This window comes from Nycticebus coucang, chromosome 7 (assembly GCF_027406575.1).
Source record: "Nycticebus coucang isolate mNycCou1 chromosome 7, mNycCou1.pri, whole genome shotgun sequence".
Taxonomy (NCBI): Eukaryota; Metazoa; Chordata; class Mammalia; order Primates; family Lorisidae; genus Nycticebus; species Nycticebus coucang.
Window position 1 is genome coordinate 4,943,771 of NC_069786.1, and position 27,869 is coordinate 4,971,639.

General features: G+C 49.0%; 1 protein-coding gene across 7 annotated transcripts in view; it reads right to left on the reverse strand.

Moving 5' to 3' along the window:
• Positions 1–1,239: 1,239 nt before the first annotated feature.
• Positions 1,240–27,869, reverse strand: part of ARHGEF10 (Rho guanine nucleotide exchange factor 10) — a 101,896-nt gene continuing 75,266 nt past the window's right edge. For all 7 annotated transcript variants that reach the window (XM_053597714.1, XM_053597715.1, XM_053597713.1 and 4 more), the window contains 4 exons: positions 25,807–25,949; positions 13,728–13,902; positions 5,637–5,759; positions 1,240–2,943 (listed from right to left, as the gene is read on the reverse strand). In XM_053597714.1, coding sequence (XP_053453689.1) covers positions 2,438–2,943; positions 5,637–5,759; positions 13,728–13,902; positions 25,807–25,949 — 947 coding nt within the window. In that variant the 3' untranslated portion in view covers positions 1,240–2,437. The remainder of the gene's footprint in view (positions 2,944–5,636; positions 5,760–13,727; positions 13,903–25,806; positions 25,950–27,869) is intronic.

Below are 27,869 nucleotides of genomic sequence, written 5' to 3' on the forward strand. Positions count from 1 at the left end.
TGTTTCTGCCACCTGGACATGTGGATCTGCTTTCACCCATCCTACATTACACATGGGGCCCTGCGCTGTTACGAGAACAAGACACCCTCACTTCCTCCCTGAAATCTCGCCTTGGGTGGAGCTCACCCACGGGAGGACGGGTCTCTTCCTCTTGGGGTTGGCGCAGCCACTCTCTCCTGATGACACGCAGGGTCCTGGAGCCAAGTGGCTGCCATGGCACCCTGCTCTCCACCTGCTCCCAAATGCTCTCCCTGGACTGGGGCATGGTGGGAAAAGACTATCTGTTACCCTTGGGTGTCTGAGCCCTTTCTGTCAAGCCCAGGTGGTTATTTACATTCACTGGCAATCAGAGTCCACTGCCTGCTGGTTCAGGAGCTATTTCTGTGGCCGGGGGGACCAGTGTGAGGAGCTTTCTGTGGCCAGGTGATGGTCACGTTGCTAATTTGGTGGAGCTCATGGCAGGACATGTGTTCTGAGACTGCCTGGGGTTGTAACAATGAGAATCATGTTCCCCATGTGGGAGATGAGGTTGGGGGGCAGGGGCTAGTCTACTTCACCCCAGTGTCCCCTAGTGCATGCGTCCAAGGTGGGGTCAGTGCACAGAGTATAGTCCACACCGTGCAGGGATGTCCCCACGTAGCCAGTTCTGTCTGCTCGGCCAGCTGCCTGAGGCAGGATGTGCCACCTTCCTCACTGTGAGTTGTGGAGCAGGAAGCTAAGTCCTCATGCAGGGGTTCTCTGCTACTGGTGTCCTCAGGCCCTGTCCTCCCCCGGACCTCACTCTGCTGCACATTGGCATCTGGAACCTTCTGTTTGGGGTGGAGCTGGGAGGGGGGAAGTCAGTGACACAAGTCTCACCCTGCCCATGACTGGCACAGCAGAGAGAGAGATGTCTGGGCCCAGAAAGTCCACTTTAGGTGTCCTCATCACCTGTCCCTACAGGACACTGTCCTGGTCTCATAAAATACCTCAAAACACACAACATGAACTTTTACATGAAGCACACCTTACCCACAATGTTAGAGTAAAAGCGGGGAGAACACGAGGGTCTCGGGAGGTTCCCACTCAGAGCTCGTCCTCTGTGACGTGGCCAACATCGTCTCCCGCACCAGCAGATGGGTGTTGGAGGCACGCTGACGAGTCAGGCCACCCCACCCTCCAGAACGTAAGTGTGCTTTCATACTTCATGAAGAAAAAGGCACCTCGTAACACTGCATTTTTAAATAAAAAGACTTTAATTATGAAATCAGCAGCTACCAGTTTAAGAAAGCTTGGGAAGAAACGACTTTCACATGGGCATATATGTGCATTTTAGAAAATATTTGGCTAAGTCATAAAATGAACATTTTCAGTCATTTTAAAGTGCTGAGAAATTTATTTCTGGCGAATGCCTGTGTTAGGTAAGTAAGACACTGATATATAAGTACGCCTTGAGCTCGGTACTGGTGCGGGCACTGCCACTGCAGAACACAAGCCCAGGCACCCGCAGACGAGGCTGCGGGCAGTGACAGGCAGTGAGGTCCCAGGCTGCCGCGCTGGGCCAGACAAGGCTCCTTGCATCATTCAGAGCACGTGCTCGAAATGGACACAGTGCTCCAGGTCAATAGGTACGAGAAAGTGACCCTGCAGAGCAACCGACTGAGACTTTTCTATGTGTTTCCTGTGACACTCAAACACATATATTTCTAATGTGGACCTTGATGCTGTTGAACATCAGAAGGCAAGAGTAATTTGGTATTGACACTTGAGGCTAAATGTTGACAGGTATTGAGCATTTTGGTTCAAAGCAAACATTATTTGTGAAATGCTACAGATCTGTTGACTAAAATAGTAACTGTTAATTTTTTAATAGAAAATGCAATATAAAAACACTGCTCTGTTAAATATACAGCCAGGCTGGGAAGCCTCGCTCGCGCCTGACGCAACACGCTGTCTGGACAGGCATGCTGCCTGGCACTTAATTGTTACAAATTCTATTCTGGAATTTGAAAATATAAAATATAAATAATTTTGAATCATGTAAAATTATTTAATGAATTGTTAACAAATCCCAATACTATTGAATACGCTGACTTTCTCATAAACTCTTAGTTTGTAAATTTTCTAAGTAATACGATACAAGAATGGGTCTGAAGCTGCAGTTTAACATTTAGTATTATACACGGACTACAGCAGTCACAAACAATGTGGTATCTTCCCAGAACTTCACCAGATGACTCAAAACTTGCTTCCCCCTTCTCCCTTCAGAAGCACCACGTTCACTTCTGCTCTAGGGAAGAGAAGGAGACAGCGGCAGGAAAGCCACCACCTTGATATTGCACATTTCTTCCTCAAATACTGTTTTTAACTGATCCCGACCCAGTGCAGATGCAGTGTGCACTCATGCCATGGGACTTAGCTCAGAAATCACCCTGGATTGCAAATTCCCACCTTGTGCTCAGCAGGGGACCTGCCAGACCATGACGGAGGCCACCAGCTCCTCCGGGTGGGGTTGCCTAGCCCTCCGGGGCACCCGCCGGTGGCCCTGGCCGCCACACACCACCAGTGCTGAGCTGGCCCTGGCTTTCTTGGCCCTCCGGCCTCTGCTTCTCAGCGACACGGGGTCCTTCAGGAGGTCATAGATGGCACTATCCTCCAGCCTGTGCTCCTGAGAGCTGGAGCCCTGAGACAGACTCAGGGAACCCGACGAGGAGGACACATCACTCTTCTGGGTCAGCGATCCCGGAGCATCTCCCAACCAGATGGCCACGTCAGGGTCACTCTGGCTCAGGCGGGAACCAGCCCCCTCGCTGGGAAGCCCATCCTTCTGCTCCTCCTCCAGGGCCTCAGGGCCAGGAGGCACGTTGTCCCCAGACCTGTCCTTGTCTTTCTCCTGCAAAGCCGTGGCCAGGATGATGAACTTGACAGGCCCATGGTGTGCGTGGTAGGAGACCATGCCTCTCCCTGGGGAGGAAACAGACACTCACAGAAGGAAACCAAAAGCAGCGACATAACCCCAGTGATCTCTCCCCATCCAAATAGAAAAGCCCTGTGACTTTCATACTTGGGTGACACAGGTTAAAATGAAAACATCTGGGTTATGTTCTTGGAGATTTTCAGTTAATTTAACTAAAACTTTAATGATCTGAAATACAGAATTGTGTTTTCTTCAACAGTGTCTCAGTTCTAATACTCATACTGTCCTTTAAAAAATAATAAAATAGTCATTTTCCCGTTCTGCATGAAATACCTTCTCACATACACTATGGAGACGTATCCAGTTATCCTAACTCTTGATTAAAAACAAAGCCTGAAATGTGTCAGTTTTAGGAACAAACTGCCTAAACTACCAGCTTCCTGTCCTTTTCCATTACAAAAGGTTATGAGGTTTAAAATAATTTAATTCTATCGTTCAATTAAAATGAGGCCTTTTCAGTTTCCAGGCGATGGGATTCACATTTCAAAATCATAATTGGAGGGGGATTAATGGGATTACACCTGCGGTGCATCTTACAAGGGTATATGTGAATCCTAGTAAATGTGGAATGTAAAGGTCTTAGCAAAATAACTAAGAAAATGCTACAAAAGCTATGTTAACTAATGTGATGAAAATGTGTCAAACGATCTATGAACCAAGTGTATGGTGCCCCACAATCATACTAATGTACACAGCTATGGTTTAATAAAAATAAAAAATAAAATTAAAAAAAATCATAATTGGTGTCAGAAATACTTGCAGGTCTTGTTATGACACATGTGAACTGGCTACATGTCTGGGTGCTCCACAGGTGACACAGCCCAGGGACAGGCTAGCACAGGTTGCAGACTCTACCACGCCCTCCGCAGCCTTCCACCATGGCACGACTCTGACTCCTTGTCTCGAGGAGCAGAGTGGCATAAGGAAGAAGGCTGCCGAAAGCTGGGGGGCTGTGCTGACACGGACACCCCTGCACCTCAGCGCCTAGACATGAGCCGCTGGGGGACTCACGCCACGTGAGCAAAGCCAGCCACATGGATAGTCACAAGTGTCACACGGAATACTAAAAACCCTTCAAAGAAAGCATGGATACAAGTGAAGCTGCTTTCAAGGCACAGGACCAGGCATGGAAGGGAAGTGAATGACAGTCACACACACCAACAACTGAGGACGGGTGACACTGTGAGAAAAGGAACACGGGGTGAATGTGTCCTGGGATAACTACAGAAACAGTGAAAAAGGGGGAAGTAAATAGAATGTTTCAAGGTAGAAACCGGTGGGACTACAGAGGAAAACCAATGGAATAATTAACGCAAAGCTCAGGATAGCAGCTTCTTCCTACTGGTGTGAGGGAAGGAGAAAGGTGTTTGCAAGGGGTGGCCAGGGCTCCGTGGCCTGGTAGTGTGTGTGTGACCTTTTGATCATTACTGTTAAACTGTACAAATTTGTTATATACAATTTCATGTATTTACAGATTGAGTATCCTTTATCCAAGTGCTTGGGACCAGAAGTGTTTCAGATTTCAGATTTTATCTTTAGAATTTGGAATTATTTGCATTACATACTTCCTGTTGAGCATCTCAAATCTGAAGTGTGAGATGTTCCAATAAGCCTCAAGGGCACATGTGGCCTGCAGATCCCCAAGTGCCACTCTGACTGAATCCAAACTTCGTAGAACAAACCCCTTTACTAAGAGGACTTGTTCTGTAAAATTTGGATTCGGTCAAAAGGCCGTACTCAAGGATTCCGGAAGCACATGTGACCCCAAGGCCACAGGTTCCCCATACCTGTAAGATCATAATAAAAACAGAAATTAAGAAATGAATGGCAAAATTTGGAGTTCCTTCCTCAGACCAGGTGGACGAGCAAAAACCTTGAGTGTGTCTGAGCCCCACAAGCACTGGGGTTGGAGGAATTATCCACGTTTGGGGAGTTTCCTACAAATCTTTTCCTCTGTTAATATTTTTTGCCTAGCTGACATTATAATCAACATAAAAACTAAGTCCTCAGCTTCACTTAACTTAGAGCACTGAGAGCTTCCTGCCTCCCTGGAAACTCTCCACCCCTCACCTCCCCGCAGCCTCTCGCCCACTGATGCCAACACAACCTCCACTCAACTTCCTTGCCCTAATTGTGAACATTGAAGTTGTCTTGTGTTTTGTGCTATTGAAAATCAAATGCTGTGGCAAATGCAAATTATCTTTTCTAGATAATTATCTGTTCCTAGATTTGGCTGTTTCTTGAGACAGATTCTTGCGCTGAGAATCTTGACTCGGGACCACAAGGGTATCTAAAGATTCACGATCCGTACAGGCTGCGGGCACCAGCTGGAACCCTACCAGCACTGCAGCGAAGCACAACTAAGCCTTCCCAGATCCTCGACTGCCTTCTTTACAATACAAAATACAAAATACGCCCATTTCATTGAGCAACACTGCACATGGTGATAGAAACGGGTGGCAGTAAACAGAATATCAATTTCCATGTTCAGGATAAAAGTCTCCTTGCAGTAGAAATATTATAAATAGAAAAAAGACGTATTGATAATTCCAATGTAATAGATTTTAGTCTACACTAAAAGAAACACTCCAAATAATTATTTAAACAGCTCTGGGATGTTAAGTCCCGACACAGACTGAAATGCCCCTGAGTTTACAGGGCAAAGCAGCCGCACACTCACCTGTCACCTTGGGGATGCCTTGCAGACGGGGAACCGGCAAGGCCACCAGGATGCCCAAGCTGGTGCCGACCATCAGCAATCCGTGGCCCACGAGCAGGCTGGTCACTGACAGGCGCTGGTGCCCTGGTGGGGAGACAGACAAACAGCTTGGGATCCTTAAGTCTGGATTCTGCAGCAGAACTGGACGGAGCAGCAAGCGGACACTCAGTGCCTGGCTGGACACACTGCAGACCTGAGCGCTCAGGCTCACCACCAGACCCAAGGCAGGATGCACCATGAGAGAGCTCACACCTATGTGCTGGGCGTCCCTACACTGGACAAGGACCTGGACAAAACAGCAGCCAGGCAGGTACATCTTGCAATTGCACTGAGCAAAGCGGGGGCAGGTGCAGCGCTGGGTCTCCTGCCTGCCCTGTTCCTAGTGCCACTCAAGTTGGCCCTGATGGACGTGAATCAAGCTCTGAAGCATCTAGGAAACCACTGGTTTCCACTCAGCATAGCAGCCGAGCCCTGGCTTCCGACATGCATGCAGCCGCCTGTGGTTCTCTGGGGGGCAGAGCCGCCCTTCACCCAAAAGCAGAGGGCTCCTGGCAGAGGCGGCTCTGGAGTGAGGACACTGGCCACACAGCTGGAATCTATGCTCAAAAGGCCTCCCAGGGGCTCTGTGAGAAGAACAACATCTCAGCCTCAGCTGCGCTGCAGGCAACAGAAGGCTGCAAAGCTTTTGTTCCTTTTGTTTTGATTTGCTACAGCCAAAGGTCTGAAGCCCAGAGACATGAAACGATCTGCTCTGGGGGGCAACAAGGCTAGAAAGGGGCAATGGACAAAAGTGGGAGAAGCCCCACTAGCGTCAAAGACACCCCCCACGCCACCCCAGATCCAAGGGCCATCCTGGGCCATGGCTCTTACACCAGCACCAGCACCACCAGTTCTAAACGGAAACAGGACAATGACAGCTGGCCTCCCAGTAGGCCCGGAGCTGACAAGCGCAGAAGGCCAGTTTGGTTTGATTGTGAGACGCGGTGGTGAGTGCTTAAAATATTGACTCTTTTCTGTAGACACAGAAGCCATTTCCAGTATCTCTGCCTTTGACCCAAATTCACCTTAGATAAAGAACCTAAAAAACAAATGACCAGACACCAGAGCCAGTGTATCTACAGAAGTCAGTTTCATAAAATATTTAGGTGACAGCAAAAATAACAACCCCCCCCCAGACCAAATAATCCACCTCTTAACTACAAAAAAAGGTGTTTGGTTTTATTTCTAAACACTGATTCATACTCTTGCCTGCTTTGAGTGGCTCAGGTCTTAAAGATGTATCAGACTATGTGTGACCCACACTATCCTCTGGGCAAGCAGGTGCTTTTATTTTCAAAAGCTAATTAAAAACTGCCGCAGTTTTTGATGCTGGGCGTAGTGTATCACTGATGGGACACATCTATCTGAAGCATCTGTTTGGCTCACTGGTATTTTATATATTAAATATGATCATTTCATGAGACAGAAGACAAATCTTTGCATGAGTTCCGTATAAAACCCAAGGCCTTCTCTGTGCTCTGCTGACACAGTGTCTCAGGAAGCCTCTCCTGGTAGGAGCAGATGACTGGAGCTGCTTTGTGCTTTGCTCTTACAAATCCTAGTTTTCTCCTGCATTCCCTGATACATGAGGCTGAAAAATATTTCCCATTTAAAGCGTCCAATTGTAATAATCCTATCTCACAAAATTGATTACAGGTGGCCTGGATAGAGCCAAGTGAAGAGACTGCTCACCCTCTTGGGCCACATCACAGCCTTTGCTCTGGCCATGGGACAGGGATGGAGAGCACAGATCAGGGCTGGTATATTCCAGCTGTCCTGAATTGACTGCTTTTTAAAACACAGAGGTAGTGGGAAGAATAAAACAAATGACCCCTCCGGAGCCATTAGGGCTCCAGTGCCTTGGCATGGAGGCTAAAGATAAGACTATACCTCAGCAACTCCACAGTCCACACTTATCCACACACCCTCCCCCCAAGTAGCTAAGCCTTCACATAAATGAAAACTATGCAAATGAAACAATTAACCATTTTTATGACTTTTTAAACTTAACATCCTGAAATATCTTGATTTGTGAAACTGAATTTCATTTAATTTTTCTACAAAGAGGAATCTCTGGGTTCAATTTTCCTCTACAGTGAATTTATAATTTTTTAAATAATGGTTTACAGTTGTTAAAGGAGCATTTGAAATACGTTCATTCTATAAACAACTTTTAAGACAGCTAATGAGGAAAATGGCGATTTTAAACAGCCCGTCTCAACAATCAGCCTTGCGCCTTTGCATTTCAAACAGATCTTTGCAGTGTCATTTCATTCCAGAAATAGGATACATAAATATTTCCAGCTGCTAATAAAAACATGAAGAAGTCACTGTCAAATTATGAAGGATAAAACTTTACTTTTTATTTTCATCCAGAAACAACATTTTGAAAGCAATCTTTTCTTCTCCTGATGAATTTTCCCCCTTTGCATGTAAATAGCATATTCAAGGAAATCTCATTTTTGACCATCTCCCTAGATTTTGTGTAGTAGAATCTGGGGGAACTTTCTATAGTCTTTGTAAGGAAACTCCTTTCTTCAGAAGAGGGCCTTTGTTGTTGTTGTTTTTAAGACAAAATTTCACTTTGTTACCCTCGGTAGAGTGCCAGGGCATCACAGCTCACAGCAACCTCAAACTCTTGGGCTCAAGCGATCCTCTTGCCTCAGCCTCCCAAGTACCTGGGACTACAGGCCCCCGCCACAAAACCCAGCTAGTTGTTCTGTTTTTAGTAGAGACTGGGTGGCCTTTCTAAAGAGAATAAACACCAACCAAGCAGCATTGGACAAGCAAGAAGCAAGCCAGCCCTGGGGAGCAAGTCCTCCAGGTGGGACAGGATGACACAGTGGGCACGGGGGAGGCTGCAGCCACTGAACTGAAGCAAGACGGGGCTCTTGGGAGGCTTCTGCAGGAGCCAAAGCTCTTAGTAACAAAAGGGTGAACGCAGGCAAAACCCAGGTGTTAACTTTTCTAACAGGTTTGAAAGCATTCAGCAACCAAGGAAAATAAAAAGTTCCAGGTAATTTTTTTTTTTTTTTTTTTTTTTTGCAGTTTTTGGCCGGGGCTAAAACTACCTCTGGCATATGGGGCCGGTGCCCCACTCCTATGAGCCACAGGCGCTGCCCAATTCCAGGTAATTTTTTAAGTTCCATTTTCAAAGTAGTCTGTGGTTCGTCTTTAATCTTACACACAAAAGTCTAACAGAAACAATCAAAATGGCAATTTTCTAATTTCAGCGGATGCAGGTGACGGTCTGGGTGAGAATGGGGTGCCTCAGTTGGAAGTGCCCACCGAGACTGGCTGTGGACGCCGTGGGGCCTCCCTGGGGGTAGAGAGGGCGGAGATGGGTTAAAGGGGTGGCGTGGGGACTGACAGGGTGTCAGTTCTGCTGGATGGTGAGCTCTGGGATAGCAGAGAGGAGACACAGGCCCCGAGCTGAGTACAGCCCCTCAGGCAGGTGGACGTGGGGCCTGAGCAGCCACCCAGGTTCATTCAATACTGCCGATGAGCTCACCACGCAAGAGTGAAAAGCAGCAGAGCAGCAAGCAGGCTGTCAGAGCACGTCAGGAAGCCCTGGGAGGAGAATCCCTTGTTCCTCAATTCACAGTCCTGAGTCCGGGTGAATTTGCTCAACTCCCTCCCGGTGTGGTCTATGCTATTTAGAAAAGTTACGCTGCTTTTTCAAAGATGGAGATTCTGGTCATTTGACTTCATCAGGCCCCTCCTGGATGCCCTGCATTCACGCAGGGGGACACGGAAGCCTACACTTCACTTGGGGTCTCAGCTCTTATACACCCACAATATCTGCCTTTGACGTTCTGGATGAAGCAGGAAACATCTGCACAGCGATGTGACTCACTGCGAATGCTCACGGCCCGGAACGGGTGATGCCCCTGTCAACTTGCTTGCTGTAAAGTCCACTCCTTACAACTTAGAAACTTAGTAACTCCTCTAGAAATGTGCGTGTTCATTACAGAATGTGTTATCATCAATTGTTAGACTGTGCCACATTTGATATCGTTTTATGTAGAAGAATTGGAGCTAATAATTTTCAGAACTGAATTCCCAATAGAAGAGAAAGGCCCAGCAGGGTAGCTGTGGATTCGTGTGCCCCACAGGGACAGCGAGCTGAGGCCACTCAGGAAGGAAGAAGGTTGACTCAAGTTTCGTTAACGTATAAAAAAGGTGTGAGTGACAGTATAATTTTTCTTCCAAATTCTGTTCTTTTTGGCTTGGCAAGTCTACATCTGTAGAACCTACTTAAAATTTATTTTCCAGCAGCAGCAGAAAAGATAACCCTGTGGACTGTCAGTGTGCGAGCTCCTGCACACAGCCCCAGAGTGTGGGTTTCACGTGTGTGGGAGAAGGAGAGGGCGAAGTACCCAGGCAGCGTCAGCAGGACACGTCTGTGCTGACTCAGAGGCCAAACAGAGTCAGTACGTATAAATACAGTGTAATATACACCAAGGGAAATGTTTAAATATAAAATAAAACACAGTAATGCTTATACTACGAAATACTGGCCCAAAAGTCAGATAATTCGACCAAGAGCAAGAGAGGAAGTAATTCCTTGGCATTCCGGTTCCAAGTCACAAATGCAATGAAAATCACAACAATCTCAGATGAGGCCATTCTGAGGGCCTGATCCAGGAGCCACATAAAACAAATTCTTGGAGTAACTGAGTTCTGCTCTGGACTGACCGCCATTCTCTAGTCATACAGCCCGGATGGCAGCACATCATGACCTGGAAGGAAACCACTGGGCGGGGATAAAGTGCAAAATAGCCCGGAAATAAGAGAAATGTGTGTGTGTGTGTTTTCACACAAGTCTAAAGAACAGACCTAATTACTTGTATAGGAATAAATAAAGATCCCGACTCGGTTCCCACAGAGGGAACAGAGCAAAGCCCACATTGTAACTGCAAGAGCTGGCCTGGGAGGGCGCAGATCTCAGGCCTGCAGAGACGGAGGGGCAGGGGAGAATGTTCCTGCAGATCCCAGCTGTGGGAGGGTTCAGGACAAGTCCCCTTGACTTGTCAGTTACTGCCAACGACACCAAGGCCCCGACAAAGAAATCCTGAACTGAAAGGCTAAAATGATCCAGGAAAGGAAATGTAATTGAGGTTAAGCTCCGTGGTTCAGTCACAAACCCAATGCTGCTAAGTAAGCAGCTAAGCTGAGTGGAGGGGCCTGACCTCAGTGTAGGGGCCTGACTCCCCGAGGGGAGGGGCCTGACCATGAGTGGAGGGGCCTGACCCCGATGGGAGGGGCCTGACCTGAGCTGAGAGGCCTGACCCCAGTAGAAGGGCCTGACCCAAGTGGAGGGGCCTGACCCTGAGTGGAGGGTCACACTGCCCTGGGTCTGGGTGTCGGGCAGGCTGGTGGGCGCCAGCCACATGGTGCTCTGTGTCTGCAGTGATGTCTGACAGCTACTTTTCCTCATTCACAGCAGGAAGTCAAAGGCAGCACCCAAGATGAAAGGTCCAGGACCTGCCACTCAGGCCTGACTTTCTAATGGCAGCAGGCACCGTCACAGACAATCTCCAGCCTGGGAGTAAGCGCTGTTTGGTTTTCTCAAATCCTGCACAAACTCCAGCCACACTTGTGTAGCCTTCCTTCCCTTACAAGTCCCTGATCATAACTGGAGAGGGATAAACGTTCAGGGTCCTGCAGCGGCCACTGCTTTTTCTTAGCTGGCTCAGAGCACTGGGACGGCAGCAACCCTGGGCTGCTAGGCTGGGGGGCTCTGAGGAACACATTAGCTGCTAGCCTCTGAGGGCTCAGAGGACACACCCTGCATGCTCTGGTGACCTGCGGATGTGACTTGGTCTCCTCTCAACACCCACAGCTGGTTCTGGCAGCAAACACTGGTGCCAGCCGCCTATGTTCACACCACCTCAAGACCCGTGGCAAAGCGCAATTTTGCTTTCTGAGCCAGAGAGACCAAACCATTTTGGTTTTCTAAATATAAACTTGCCTGTTACATAAATCTCCATTTTCTTCATAAAATAAAAATATCCTACATTTTAACAATGATTGTACAGAGCTAGCCCCACAGAAAAGAACAGCTACGGGGGCCTCTGTCTCCAGTGAGGGAAGGCCCCATCCACCTCCTCCTCGCCTTCCCCATCCCCTGTCAGAGGGCAGCTTCGTACACCCTTTCTAGAAACTGCCCTCTCAATTGTTTATGTTTTCAGTGTATCATAAGTGGGCCCTGTTACAGACCGAACATGCCCCCCCCAATTCATAGGTGGAGGCGTCACCTCAATGTGATGGTGTTTAGAGGTGAGGCATGAGAGGTGACGGGGTGGATGAGGTCGTGAGGGCGGCCCCCGATTGGACTTGTGCCCTTATAAGAACAGGAAGAGGCCAGAGGTCTCTCTACCCATGAGGACCTGGTGAAAGGCAGCTTCTACAGACCAGGAATCCAGTCCTCCCAGAACCCAGCGTGTGAGAAATATGCTTCTGTTGTTTACAGCTTCTCAGCCCACTTTGTCTGTCATTCGGTCTGGAGAGAACTGAAGCAGTGGCCTTTCCACAGCATCTTCTCCTTGAACTACAGACAACTTCTGAGATCATTTACCAACCAACCAACGGATGAACCCAGACAAAAACCTTCTACCCATCCCATGATGGTCTTGTGCCATCTTTGAAGGTTCACCACAACCAGAAAACGAAAGACAAGTACCAGTCTGAATAAGATCTGCAAATAATGTTAAGCAGTTTAATTCATTGCCCAAAGGTCAGGAGCCACACCAACTTCCCAGGTGTCTCTAGGCCGACCAACACCCTCAAACACAGAGTCTGTTAAGGGGCAGCTGAATGCACACCCTGCTCTCAGCCAGCCCTCCCCTGTGGATGTTCTCCAGGTGACGTCCAGCTCCCCGCCTTCCTATCATTCCCATCGCACCCCCGCCCTTGGTGAGGGTGCCCCACCTGCCGTCGTCCCTCTTGCCTTCTGCCTCTGGCCTGTCAGGAAATCAGGTCAAAGCATCAGCCCCGAGTCCCCTCTCCCTTTTCTCTGTCCACCACCCCACCAATGAGCCCCCCAACATTCGGTGTGGAACAAGAGTGGAGGGTCTGACCCTCCCCCTCTCTCCTGGTCTAAACCTTCAGTGACTCCCATTAGCAATGTGGCAAATGCAGACCTGCAAAGCCAGTCACCTCTGCCCCTCATGCTCACACACACCAGCTATACACACACACCAACCGCATGTTTATACTCGCTGGTTACACGCTTAAATACACTGACTGCACATTTATACACCAGCTACATGCTTATAAACACCAGCTGTACTGTCACACGTACCAGCTACATTCTCATACATAGTAGCTACATGCTCAGACTACACACCTATATACATGACAGCTACATACTCATATACCGTGGTACATGCTCATACGTGACTACTGACTACATGCGGGCAGACACCAGCTGCATGCTTCTGCATACCAGCTACACGCTGACGCGCTGGCTACATGCCTACTCTAGCCATATGCATTATGCTAGCCACGTGGGTCTCCCTGCTGGCTACATGCTGCCCTCTACACCACGTCCCTATTCTCTTTGCGGCTCCCTTCCCCCGTGTCCATGGAGAAAAGCCAGCTGACCTGGCTCTGTGAGGCCCTCCTCAAAAGTCTCCCCCTCACGGTGACTCTCCCTGTTCTGGGTCTTTGCTGGGCCAGAACTCCGCCTCACTTAACGAGAAGCCCCCAGGTTGCCCGCTCTGACCTGTGAAGACAGCCCTGGAATTTGGTCAGATTCCAAGCTGCGCAGCTGCTTATGGCATTAATGTCACAGACCTGAAAGGGCTAATAGGGTGAACCTGCCAGAATAGTCCCACGGGGGCAGGAGGTCCCCAGCCCCCACCCAGCCCCACTGCCAGTTGTCTTCTCTCGCCACCTCCAGGCTTGGCCCCAACCCGTCTCTAGCCGACCCCACCTCCTCCAGGCCCTGACCCCAGTGGCCTCCAGCTCTCCCCCTGCCATCTCCAGGCCCCACCCCCACCCCCGCACCTGGCAGCAGGTGGTGCACCGGGGCCGCGATGTTGACGTCTTGAAGGTGCTCCAGCGTCTCTGTGTGGAAGAGCCGAAGCGTGGAGCCCGAAGTGAACGCGATCCAGATCCCCACGCCGGCCACGGCCATGTGCGAGATGACCATGCCCTCCTCATGATGCGCCTCCAGCTGGTTCTGGGAAATGACAGCAGGTCACGGGAGGCCTTGGGACAGGCAGTGGTGGGCGCGACCCTCAAGGCTACCCACTCTGGCTCTGCTCACCGAACGGCTGCCCGGGGTCTCGGGCTCCAGCCCACCTGCCCCACCTGCACGGCCCGCGCCCCACACCCCCGCACCCTGTGCGGCACGGCCCCGCACCCAGCGGGCAAGGACATGCCGTGGCCATGGGTTCTGCCTCTCTGGACTGGAGCCGGCTCTCTGGACCCTGCTGCAAAGCAACATCCTCAAAGACCTTGAAATTTCAAAAATCTCACGTAATTCTCTAAAATAATGAAACTTAACAAAACCACAGGAAAATAAAGACTTCCATTTCTACCCGAAGAGTTGTCCTGCAACATTTGAGAGTATGGGGAGACTGGCCCACCCCTCCAGAAAAGCGCATTCCTGTGATTTTTCACAACCTCCCGGCAGGTGGACACTGGATGGAGAGGCCGTCAAGTGGAGCGACACCCCCACCCTACAACCACCGGCTCTGCGCCTGCCAAGCCCAAGCAAAAGTGAACGTGCTGATTCCAGTTAGAGCCGGATGGGAGAGGGCTGTGCGCTGTTATCACATCTCATTTCAACGGAGGCTCTGCTGGGCACAGTGGGCAAGGCTGGACCCGCACAGGGGGAGCCAGAGGGATCAGGAGGGAGACAGCACAACTAGGGAAACCAGCCTGACGCTCCCGTGCCCGGTCCCCATGGACTCTCCCTGGCACAAACTCTTCCTCCTGGGGTCCCCTCATCCCCTGATGCAGGCAAAAGAGGAGGACCCTGCTTTCTGGTTCCAGCTTTGGCCCTGGCCCTGCAGGGCGGACACGTCGCAGAGCCCTCAGCTCTGTTCGTGTTTTCACCAAGGGCTATCTCATTTCTAAAGTGCCCCGAGTACAGTCAACCCTGTAAATATCCTTCATCATAGGTATGTAATTTCCTCATGTAAAATTACTCCAATAACCACCAGCTGAATCTAAACATTTGTCAACGGGAAGGAACTAGTACTCATGGTTATGGAGTCTCCAAGTCTCCGACCCTTTCTTGTTAGAATCCAGCTCCTCTTCCCCAGCAGACAAGAGTCACAAAGCACGAAGATCAGATGTGTTTTTAAGAATCGAAGTTTCACAGGATCCGCAAACCCCAGAATACCTGGGCCATGCAGTTTGGGAGAGAGCGTCAGCTTGTGAGTCAGGAAATCTGGGTTCAGATTCCGAAAGGTTCCAGCTCTGGCCTACTTCTGACACACACCCCACCCCACCCGCCTGCCTTGCTCACCACAGAGGGAAGGTGGGACACACTTGGCATCCCTCCTGCTCAAATGTACCCAGTGCACTTTCTCTCTCCCGCCGTTCTCTGGGAGCCCCTTCTCCTGGGCACTGCCCTGTCCCACCCTCTTCATTTCTATCTAATGTGGGACCCTTTCTTTCCAGATTCCTTTCATTTGGCCCCAAATGTACAAGTCTCACCACAAATTTAAAATAAAGAATAAGAGGGGGCGGCACCTGTAGCTCAATGGGTAGGGCACCGGCCACATACACCAAGGCTGGCAGGTTCGAACCCCGGCCTGGGCCTGCTAAACAACAATGACAGCTGCAAAAAACAGAAACATAGCCAGGCACCTGTAGTCCCAGCTACTTGGGAGGCTGAGGCAAGAAAATCACTTAAGCCCAAGAGTTTGAGGTTGCCGTGAGCTGTGGCGCTCTACTCAGGACAACAGCATGAGACTCCGTCTCAAAAAAAAAAAAAAAAAGAAGTTTGGCAGGGGCTGGGTTTGAACCCGCCACCCTCGGCATATGGGGCCAGCGCCCTACTCACTGAGCCACAGGCGCCGCCAAAAAAATAGCCGGGCGTTGTGGCGGCGCCTGTAGTCCCAGCTGCTCGGGAGGCTGAGGCAAGAGAATCACATAAGCCCGAGAGTTAGAGGTTGCTGTGAGCCGTGTGACGCCACGGCACTCTACCCGAGGGCGGTACAGTGAGACTCTGTCTCTACAAAAAAAAAAAAAAAAGAAAGAAGAAGAAGAGGGAAAAAGGGAAAGAAAGAAAAGTGCTGTGTGCCCTTCCCCTGCAGCCCTCGGGGGTCCTCCAGCAGCTCCTGCCAGTGGGACACCTGCTAAGTTCCCAGCCATCTACAAGATTGCCAAAGCCAGTGGACAGATCTTTTAAAAAACTAAGGCTTACAAGGGTACATGTGAGGCTTGGCAAATGAGGAATGTAAATGTCTTGGCAAAGTAACTAAGAAAATGCCAGGAGGGCTATGTCAACTAATGAGATGAAAATGTGTCAAATATTCTATGAACCAAGTGTATGGTGCCCCATGATCATATTGATGTACACAGCTATGATTTAATAAAAAAACTAAATAAAAAAAAAAAACTAAGGCATGGCCCACACATAAAACTCACCATTTAAAGTCCATAATTCAGTGGTTTTCAGAATGTTCAAACCGTTGTATAGCAAATTTCATCTCGGTTAGCAGCTACTCCTCCTTCCTCCATCCCTGACAACAACCGATCTTTCTGCGATGAATCTGCCTGTTCTGGGTGTTTGAAATAAACGGCATCATAGAACACGTGGCCTTTCTTCTCTGGCTTCTCTCCCAGGGCATAATGTTTCCAAGGTTCGTCCACGTTGCAGTCTGCATCAGGGCTCATTCTCACGGCAGAGGGGCAGCCCCTGTGTGGAAGGACCAGTCTGTCCCCTCATCAGAAGATGGACTCAGGTGCTAACCACTTTTTGATGATTACAAATAATGCTGCAGTGACTATTTGTGTACAGGTTTCTGTGTACACAAATATTAAGTTCTTTTGAATATAAACTTGTGATTAGAAGTGCTGGGTCGTATAGTGATTCTATGAGTTACTTTTTTGGTGAACGGACTGTCCTAACAGTTTACTCCTCTCTATGTTCCCACCCGTGATTCATGAGTCTTGCTACTTCTTCACACGCTCTCCAGTGCTCGATAATGTTCATTGGAAAAATACCATTGTTGCTACTCTGCGGTGTGCGTAATAGCATCTCACTGTAGTTTTCATCGCAGAAATGGAAGTCAAACATCTTTTCATGTGTATATTGGCCGATGATGCATCTTTGTTGCAGAAATGTCTATTTGGTTCCCTTGCCTTAAATTGGTTTCTTTTTTTAGTAGTTGTAAGAGTCTGTCATACACCCTGGATCCTGGACCCTTACCCTGAGTTGTAAGTATTTGCTCCCATTCTGTGGGCTGCCTTTCCACTTTCTTGGTAGTATCCTTTCATGAAGTCCAATTTACCTTATTTTTTCCCATTGGTTGCTTGTGCTCCAGGTGTCATCTAAGAAACTATTCCTTGTTCCAACATCGTGAAGATTTGCCCTGCACTTTTTTTTTTTTTTTTTTGAGACAGAGTCTTACTCTATCCCCCAGGCTAGAGGGCCATGGCCTCAGCCTAGGTCATACCAACCTCAAACCCCTGAGCTCAAGTGATCCTCCTGCTTCAGCCTCCCAAGTAGCTGGAACTACAAGACGCCCACCGCAAAGCCCAGCCAGTTTTTCTGTTTTTAGAAGAGACAGGATCTTGCTCTTGCTCAAAAGCAAATTCTTCATTCAGCTCAAGAGATCCTCCCATCTCAGCCTCCTAGTGTGCTGGGGTTACAGGCATGAGCCACCATACCTGGACTCTCACATTTTCTTTTAAGATGTGTATGGTTTTAGCTCTTACATTTTTTGTATGCGGTGTGAGCCAGGAGCCCCATTTCACTCTGTTGCATGTGGAGACTCAGTTGTTTGTTGGGGTGGCTATTCCTCCTGCACTTGTTGTTCTGGCCCCTTGTTGAAACTGACTGGAGACCCATGGTTTCATTTCTGGGCTGTCCCTTCTAACCCACCGACCTAGATGTCTGTCCAGTACCATACTGTCTTGATTATAGTGTCTGTGAAATAAAGTTTGACATTGGGAAATATGAACCTTTCACTGTCTTTTTTCTTCTTATTAATTTTTTTAAAATTAATCGTAGCTGTGTACTTTAATGCAATCATGCGGTACAATGTGCTGGTGTTGTATACAATCTGAAATGTTTTCATTAAGCTGGTTAACACAGCCTTCACAGCACCCCTTTAGTTATTGTGTTAAGACATTTATATTCTACACTTAGTAAATTTCACGTGTACCCTTGTAAGATGCACCATAGGTGTGGTCCCACTGATCACCTTTCCTCTGCCCATCCTCCCCCCTCTCCTCCCTATCCCCTTTCCCCATATTTTTGGGCTATAATTGGGTTATAGCTTTCATATGAAAGCTATAAATTAGTTTCATAGTAGGGCTGAGTACATTGGACACTTTCTCTTCCATTCTTGAGATACTTTACTAAGAAAAATATGTTCCAGCTCCATCCATGTAAACATGAATGAGGTGAAGTCTCCATCTTTCTTTAAGGCTGCATAATATTCCATGGTGTACGTATACCACAATTTATTGATCCATCCGTGGGTTGATGGGCACTTGGGCTTCTTCCATGACTTAGCAATTATGAATTGGGCTGCAATAAACATTCTGGTGCAAATATCTTCGTTATAATGTGATTTTTGGTCTTCTGGATATATACCTAGTGGAGGAATACAAAATTGTTTTGTCTATTCTGTGTCTCTTGCATTTCCAGATGAATTTTGGAATATGCTGCATGGTGAAAATGGGTTTCCTTGTCTCGTTCCTGATCTCAGGGGGAAACTTTCAGTCTTTAACCATCAAGTATGATGTTAGCTGTGAGGTTTTTGTAGATGCTCTTTGCTAGGATAAGGAAGAAGTCTCCTTCTGTTCTTAGTTTATTGTTTTTATCATAAAAGAGTGCTTTGGTAAAATGCTTTCTTTGTGTATCAAGTGACGTGATTGTGTCCCCCCCCCCCCGTTGCTCTGTGACGTGGTGTTTTACAGATTGGTTTTCACATGTTGCATCCTTGCATTCCAGAAACAAACCCCACTTGAGCTTGTTGTATAAATCTTTTCAGTATGCTGAATTCACCTCCCGAGCATTTTAAGTATTTTGTTGAGGGTTTTTGCATCAATATTCACGAGAGATACTGGTCAGTGGTCTCTGTGTGGTGCCTCTGGCAGCAGAGTCACACTGGTGTCATTAAACCAGTCAGGAAGTGCTCCCTCTTCTTTGGTATTTTGGGAGAGTTTGAGAAAGACTGATGTTAACTCTTCTTTTAGTGTTTGGTAGAATCCACCGGCGAAGCCATCTGGTCCTGGGCTCTGCCGCTGTTGGGAAGTTTTGGTTGCTGACTCGGTCTCCCGAGTTGCAGCTAGTTGCAGCTCCACTGATCATGCCCGTCTGGGCAGTGCACGCTGTTCCCCAAACGTGTCCACTCTATCAGGGCATCTAAGCTGTAGGCACACAGTGTCCACAGCGCTTCCTTAAAGCCCTTCTCATTTCTGTGAGGCTGAAGTAATGTCCCTCTTTTGTTCTTGATTTTGGTAATTTGGGTTCTCTTTTTTCTCTTGGCCATTCCTTATGGTTCCTGAACGTCCTCATTGGTCTTCTCTTGACGCCAGACGCCGATGCCCAGGCTGTGCTGCGAAGAGGTTTGCTTTGGCTCCCAAGCTCTCTGACACCTCTGGCTCAGACACACTCAGTGTTCCCTTTCTCTCCACACCCTGGAAGGCCAGTTCTCTGGGCCTTGTCCCCTGGCTCTGCTCTCTAAAAGCCTGTCTGGAACACTCACAGCTTCCACAGCCAAGTGCTGGACGAAGCATCCTCTCCTCCTGGACACCCCACCAATACCCCTCTGCATGCCCAGGAGACCGGCTCACTGCCTACCCACCAGGCAGCCCCCTCCTCCGCTACCAGCCAATCTGTGTCAGCAACAACCCCACACTCTGCCCAGAGCCTGGCCAGAGATCCCAGGGTCAAATTGCTGTCATCCTTTTCTCTGAGAGAAGGACAGGAAAGCACACACAGGCTCTGGTTTAGACCAGATGACCCATCCGCCTACACACTGAAATCACCTGGGCTGTGAAGGGCTGTGGCCCAGACCCCGTCCCCCGGCGAGTCTCACTTACTGGCTGTGCAGCAGAACTCAAGCACAGAACTTTAAGGTCCTGGCGTGATTCCACTGTGCAGTCAAGTTTGAAAACCACTGACCTAGGAAGCCAGGTTTGAGCTCCACCGGGCACCACTGTTTGCTTCCTAAATAACTCCCGGTGGCAGGTCTCACCGGCAGGGGCTCATTTCAGCACAGTTTGCCAGAGCACAACAAACTCAGGCCCCGTAACTTTTAGATCATCAGAGAGCAGTGACTTTCTCTGTGGTGCTTGTAACTTGGACTCACAGTGAACATCACAGGCTCAGGAGCCGGGAAACTGTTCCACAGCTCAGAACAGCTGTGGAGCCCCTAGAGCCAGGGTCCTCGCCCAGGAACCAGTGGTTCTGAGCACCGCCGCAGGCCTGTGCCGTGAGGGACCCCATTCCCAGGAGCAGGAAACCATGGGGACCAGGAGGACCCTCAGCCTTCACAGGAGGCTCTGCCCTCCTGGCACCACTGTCCTCAGGAGGCAGCTACGAGTTGACCCTTCTGTCAGGCTGTGTGTGTGGGGGGGCGTCCATGTGATCTTTTGGAAACTGCAGATTTACAGATTTCTCTCAGAAATCACACTGCCAAGACGAGGATGGAGGAAGGGCAGGCAGGTCTTACTTCCCACAGCCTTGTTCTTGGCCAAATCTCTGAAGCTGCAAATACTTGAGGCTACAGTGGCAGTAGAGGGGCCACCGGCTCCCTCCGAGCTGCCGTCACTCACACTGCCAGGTAAGAATCCATCTGGAGAGACGTGCTACCTGCTGCCCGCCTGCGCACCAGCCTCCACGTTCCTGGTCTCTTCCGTCAGCCCAGGACAGAGTAGAGATGAGTCCCTGGAAAAGTGCTGGGCAGAGGAGGCTTCCAGAGAGAGGTTCGAAGAAAACAAAAAGTGTGGTGTGCGAGGGGAGAGGAAAAAGGAGCAAAACCACTTGTCCTCCTCCACACACTGAAATCACTGGGGGATTCACTGGTTTCCCTACTTTTGTTTTCCTCCTGGAAACTTCTGGGAGGAAGCTTAAAAACCCCACAGCTCTCTGGGCATCAACTCTGGAGTTCCTAACCCAGCAGGGCCCCTCTGCATGTCCCGGTGCTGCTGGGGGGAGGACCCTCCCTTCTTTCTTCTCTTTTCCCCTTCCTCTTCAGGCAAGAGCACTGCACGTTGCAAAAAAACAGAGCAAGGAGTAACAGGTTTGGATTTTAAGCAGATATGGTGATTAAAGTAAAACTGTGATTCACGGCTCTAAGAACGAACCTGTGAAGTCAACACCTGCCAGGAATCCAGAACAATTAGCCTTTCCCGAAATAGCAGGTTATGTTAGAACTGCATCAGTGTTCCTGACCCTCTAAACGTTTGAAAGAAATTAAAACAAACTCAAGACAGAAAAAAGCCACATGGACTTGGGGAGGCCCCCAAAAAAGTAGAGGTGACGCAGCCTACACTGTGTGGCAGCTCAGGTGACGCAGCCTACACTGCGTGGCAGCTCAGGGGACGCAGCCTACAGTGTGTGCCAGCTCAGGTGACGCAGCCTACAATGCGTGGCAGCTCAGGGGACGCAGCCTACAGTGCGTGGCAGCTCAGGGGATGCAGCCTACACTGCGTGGCAGCTCAGGTGACGCAGCCTACACTGCGTGGCAGCTCAGGTGACGCAGCCTACAGTGCGTGGCAGCTCAGGTGACGCAGCCTACACTGCGTGGCAGCTCAGGTGACGCAGCCTACAGTGTGTGGCAGCTCAGGGGATGCAGCCTACACTGCGTGGCAGCTCAGGTGACGCAGCCTACACTGCGTGGCAGCCTAGGTGACGCAGCCTACACTGCGTGGCTGTTCAGGTGACGCAGCCTACAATGTGTGGCAGCTCAGGTGACACAGCCTACAGTGTGAGGCAGTTCAGGTGGCGCAGCCTACACTGCATGGCAGTTCAAGTGACACAGCCTGCATGGCAGCTCAGGTGATGCAGCCTAAACTGTGTGACAGTTATGCATTGGGAACAGCGTTTCCGTCTGCTCTTGACATCCCTGACAGGAGGCAGGAGGCTGTCACCATAGTGGGCATGCACAGACACTGGCCCAGTGTCCCTGGTGGTCTGCCCAGCACTGCCACATCACAGCACTACAGCTGGGACGACAGCCTGGCCACCTCCAGTCTGCAAATGCACCAGACTGACAGTGCTGAGAGCGGCCTCTGCACAGGAGTCCTGAGAAAGCACCAGGACGGTGCTGGTGCTCAGGGCTGCCTCCGTGCAGGGGTCCCGTGAATGCACCAGGATGGTGTTGGTGCTCAGGGCTGCCTCCGTGCAGGGGTCCCGTGAATGCACCAGGACGGTGCCGGTGCTCAGGGCTGCCTCCGTGCAGGGGTCCCGTGAATGCACCAGGACGGTGCCGGTGCTCAGGGCTGCCTCCGTGCAGGGGTCCCGTGAATGCACCAGGACGGTGTTGGTGCTCAGGGCTGCCTCCTTGCAGGGGTCCCGTGAATGCACCAGGACGGTGTTGGTGCTCAGGGCTGCCTCCGTGCAGGGGTCCCGCAAATGCACCAGGATGGTGCCGGTGCTCAGGGCTGCCTCCGTGCAGGGGTCCCGCAAATGCACCAGGATGGTGCCGGTGCTCAGGGCTGCCTCCGTGCAGGGGTCCCGCGAATGCACCAGGATGGTGCCGGTGCTCAGGGCTGCCTCCGTGCAGGGGTCCCGTGAATGCACCAGGACGGTGCTGGTGCTCAGGGCTGCCTCCGTGCAGGGGTCTCTGCACCAGGACGGTGCCGGTGCTCAGGGCTGCCTCCGTGCAGGGGTCCCGTGAATGCACCAGGACGGTGCCGGTGCTCAGGGCTGCCTCCGTGCAGGGGTCTCTGCACCAGGACGGTGCCGGTGCTCAGGGCTGCCTCCGTGCAGGGGTCCCGTGAATGCACCAGGACAGTGCCGGTGCTCAGGGCTGCCTCCGTGCAGGGGTCCCACGAATGCACCAGGACGGTGCTGGTGCTCAGGGCTGCCTCTGCACTGAACGCACCAGCTACCATCCTAGAGACATCAGTCTAAAAACATTTAAGCCCCAGAGCCTCAGATACCGTTTTCCTCCATTCTGCTTCCATCCCCCAGGTTTGCTGTAGCCCACAGGCCCAGCCCTACACCCTCAGCACATGACTATTGGGAAGGCTCCCCCGGCAGCCGTCCCCCAGGAGTGTGGACGTCTGAACAGAGCAGATCTCAGAGCTGCACCAGCACGTCCGCTGCACTTCCCTGCACAACAGGAGCTACATCAGGAGCTTCGTATTTTCAGAAGAGAGCAGATTTTGGCTTCTCTCTATAAATGTGTTTAGTTATTTTGGTACTAAAACATGCAGAAAGAGGGGACTTATATTTGGATCCAAGCGTATTACTTCTGAGTCTTCAAGATTTACAGCATATAAAGTCTCTGGAACATGTGGAAACCACGTTTTGAGTATAATAAAGTCATAATTTGGGAATGTTATGTTATCCTGAAAGCTTCTTGGTGATAGCTACAGAAACCATCATTCCAGCTTTTTTTGGTAGTTATCTATGACAAGAAGAATGCATTTTGGGGGGGAAATATTTTAAAGAAATGTCATTATTCCTTCTCTGTGGAAAAAAAAAGCAAATACAGACTAACAAAATATTATACCTGGCTCTTGTATATTTGTTCTAATAATACTTTATTCTAATAACAAATAGCAGCTATCACTCCAGTTTTCTTTGCCGGATACTTTTACATCTGATTTCATCCAGGAAGCAGCTCAAGAAAAGACAATTATCTCCAATTTATAGATCAGAAAGCTGAGGCTCAGTTTGTGGCTTATCCAAGATTACTTTATGCTACACGGCTAAGCCAGGGCCTGAGGTTTGTGCCTCCTTAAATGAATAATCACTAAGATGGAATCACCAGGATAGTGTTACTGACGGTGTACAGGGAGGGGTGCCAAAAAACAAGGACTGCACATTGGGGGCAACATCCACTCAAGAGCATCCTTCAACTATGGCTCCAAGCTAGACTGAAGGCTCTTACTCTCATGCTACATGAAATAAAATGTTATCAGATGGATCTATAAAGTAACAAAAAGTTACTGTCACAATACTAGAAAAATAATCTCAAATGTTTCCCTGTGCTCTCTGTATTCTAGCAAGAAGGCCCTGCCCAGGGTGGGTGGGCTGTAACCCTGCATCCTGCCTGCATCGTCACACACGGGGCAAGCTGACCCTGAGTGCACTTTCTAGAGAAGAACTGTTCGGGGAAACGGTACAAGCTCTGTAAAACGCTAATTGGTAACACACGCCTGCTTTCCAGAGACGCTGCATGGGGTACTGAGGAGCCCTGCCGAGCCATGGGGAGGGCGCCCACACATTCACAGGCTGGCCAGCATGGGCGGGGATGCAGAGGCAGCCCTGAGCACGGACACCGTCCTGGTGCATTTGTGGGACCCCTGCACGGAGGTCTAGGGGCAGGGAGGGGTGAGCAGGTGGAGCACAGGGGATGGTGCCGTAGCAGTGGGTATGTGCTTTTGTACACGTGTCCAAACCCACAGAACATGCATACCAGGAGTGAGCCCTCTATCAGCCGTCCACTCTGGGTGGGTGGAGCAGAGGATCAGGGCTGCTTCGTCAACTGTGGCAAATGCACAACTCTGGTGTGTGTGTGTGGGGGGGGTGGGGTGGGGGGCTGGGTATTGGGGGAAATTCTGTACTTTTCACTCAATTTTGCCATGTACCTAAAACTGCTCTAAAAATAATGCTTATGAATAAAAAATACCTTGTTTTAAAAGGCAGTTTCAGAACTTAATGAAGCTAAAGTGCATTTGAGTACACTGTTTATTTGAATGTTCCTTTGAACATTTAGATTAGGTTGGTTGTATTTTTCTTAAAATGTATTAAGAAACTTTTTGTATTTTAAGAACACTAATTCTTGGTTACATGTGCAGGAAATATTTTCCCTAGTTTTCATTTATAATTATTTTTTCAAGACAGGGTCTCACTTTGCCCCCCGGGTGGGGTGCCGTGGCATCATTACAGCTCCCTGCAACCTCAAACTCCTGGGATCAAGTGATCCTCCTGCCTCAGTCTCTCAAGAAACTGGGAGTGTAAGTGCTACCATGGTGGGCTGAGTTTTAGATTTTTTTTGTAAAAAGGGGGTCTCGCTCTTGCTCAGGCTGGTCTTGCACTCCTGGCCTCAGTGATCATCCTGTCTTGGCCTCTCAGAGTGCTAGGTTTTCAGCATGAGTCACCTCACCCAGCCCATTTATAGAAATTTGGATATGCATGCACATATATTAGATATGAAAAAAGTTACATACTTTTTTTTATCACATCCTTTCTTATGACAGCTTCTGGGTTTGTGGCATGCTCGGAGAGGCTTTCCCCATTGCAAAGTAATAAAAACATCCTACTGTTCTTTATATTGTATGTTTGTGTTTTGATTTTTGTGTTGATAATTTCTTTCCATCTGGAATGTTTACAAGGGGACCGGGCTGGGACATGAGGTCCAGCTGTCTGTAGCGAATGCCCATTTACCCCATGACATAGAAATATGACTTCAGTCAAATTCCTGAAAGTCCTCGAGGGCTCTTTGCACGTTCACACTGAATATATTTTTTAAAGTAATATATTTCCATTATTTAGCAGGTAACCAATGAACATGGATAAACAATTAAAAGAGCTGTGTTTTCTTAATCTTATCTTTCCTAAACAAAATCTAGAAGGAATTTTCTTTTGCCTGTGGCCACAGGAAGAGGCTACCTGAATTTCCCACATGCCAGAGGCTCTGATTTCAGGGTGGTGGGACAGCGGGGCTGTGTCTCAAACGCATCTTGCCCACCCAGGCAGCCACTGAGGGCAACTCACCTCCACCACATGCGTCTCCAAGCTAATGACAAAAACTTGGCCTCCAGAAGCCGCCCACAAGGTGTCTTCCATCATGAGTAGACTTCTAACTGGTAGGACGCCTAGTTTTATCACTTTTTGAGGTTCAGAATTCCAGGATCCATCTTAAAAGAAAATATTTGATTTCATTCAAGTTCAGTTATCTGTGCACAGGGACAGGAAAACAGGATGACAGATCGTTTTAAGTAACAGACAACTGAAATATCATTCAGCATTTTGATGCCTATGTGTGATTCTTCCTTATCCTTCCAGGGATAAGAAAGTCCAGGATGGCCTGTGAGCATGGAGCAACTGGGGCCAGGGGTCAGCATGCGTCCCTCTGGTCCCAGCCTGGCCACTCGGTAAACATCATAGAGAAAATCATTCATTCATTCTACATCTTAGTTTCCTTAACTGTAAAATAAGGACAATCTGACCACCAGCTTCAAAGGTCATCATAGGAATTAAAAATAAGCTAATGTATGCAACATGCTCAGCACAGCACTTGGCATATAGATGGTCAACAAATACTATTATTTATGATGATAATGTATAAAGTGATTTGGTCACCATTAAAAGGACTTGCATCCAAAATAACTGGGCATGTGTTTGAATTTCCACATTTAAAAAACATGCTTCAATTTAAAAAATTCCTTGTTATAGTCCATATCTTCACAGAATACAAAAAAAAAAAATCAAAATCAAGGTAAAAAGAATTTTTTCTTTTGATAAGCTTGCTCCTCTTCTGAAGCCCCTGGAGTGATAAAATATATATATAGAGAGAGAGACAGAGTCTCACTTTATTGCCCTCGGTAGAGTGCTGTGCTGTCACAGCTCTCAGTAATCCCAAACTCCTGGGCTTAGGCGATTCTCTTGCCTCAGCTTCCCAAGTAGCTGGGACTACAGGAGCCTGCCACAGTGCCCGGCTATTTTTTGTTGCAGTTTGGCCGGGGCTGGGTTCAAACCTGCCACCCTCGGTATATTGGGCCGGCACCCTACCCACTAAGCCACAGGCGCTGCCCATAAAATATTTTCTTTTGAAAATACTTTCAAAGATCTACTGATGAGGTCTTTATATGAAGTATGAGTGGACATCCTAGATAGCAATAAAAAATTACTTGATGCAAGATTTAACGCAAATTTATAAATTGACTAATGTAATTATTCTGTACATAATTCAAGGGAAGACTTCAATACTCAGTCTAACCAGTTAATTAAGCCATTAAGCTTAAAAATGTAACGAGGTGATTAATCCATCATGCTTCTGAGTCCTGACATAAACACACTTTGCTCAACAAAGGGAACAAGATCCCAGTTCTCATCTCTGTGTTCTGGATTGGAAGCAGAGGAGCTCTGATTACAAACCTACTCAGGGTCAACCCGGAGCTAACGTGCAGTCACTAAACAGCAGCTATACAACTTTAACCGCAATGCTTTTGTATTGCAATTAGGCTACAAAGCATTTCAGGACTATTACCAGCTCCAGTGGACATTGGCTATGCCTTTCATCTGGAATATCTGCACTGCGTCCAGTGTGTCATTATGTGGCTAAGCATGAATGCACACACCCATGCATGCATGCACATACAGACACACATGTGCACACACCCCACACTCTCCCCCAAATGCACACACCCATGCATGAACAAACACACATGCAGACACGCACACATGTGCACTCACCCCACTCGCCCCCACATGCGCACACATGCGTGCACATAGAATGAGCACGTGTGCACACCTGCACATAACATGCCCTTGCATTTGTGTGTGTGCACATGTGTACAAGCCTTCCCATCTGGTACTCAGAACCCTTTACACTAAAGCACATTTAATGGGAATACACAGGTTCAGAACAGAAACAGTTTTCCCTCTCACTCACATGCCACTGAGTGTAAGAGGTGAGAACACAGGTTTCCGAGTCCTAGGTGAGCACTCTAGTCACTGCCCCACCTGTGTGTGCGTCCTTAGATGCTGTCCAGGACAGCTCAGCACTCCCCACTGGCCACACAATCCCTCTGAAACTGGACCTCAAGATGAAAGAT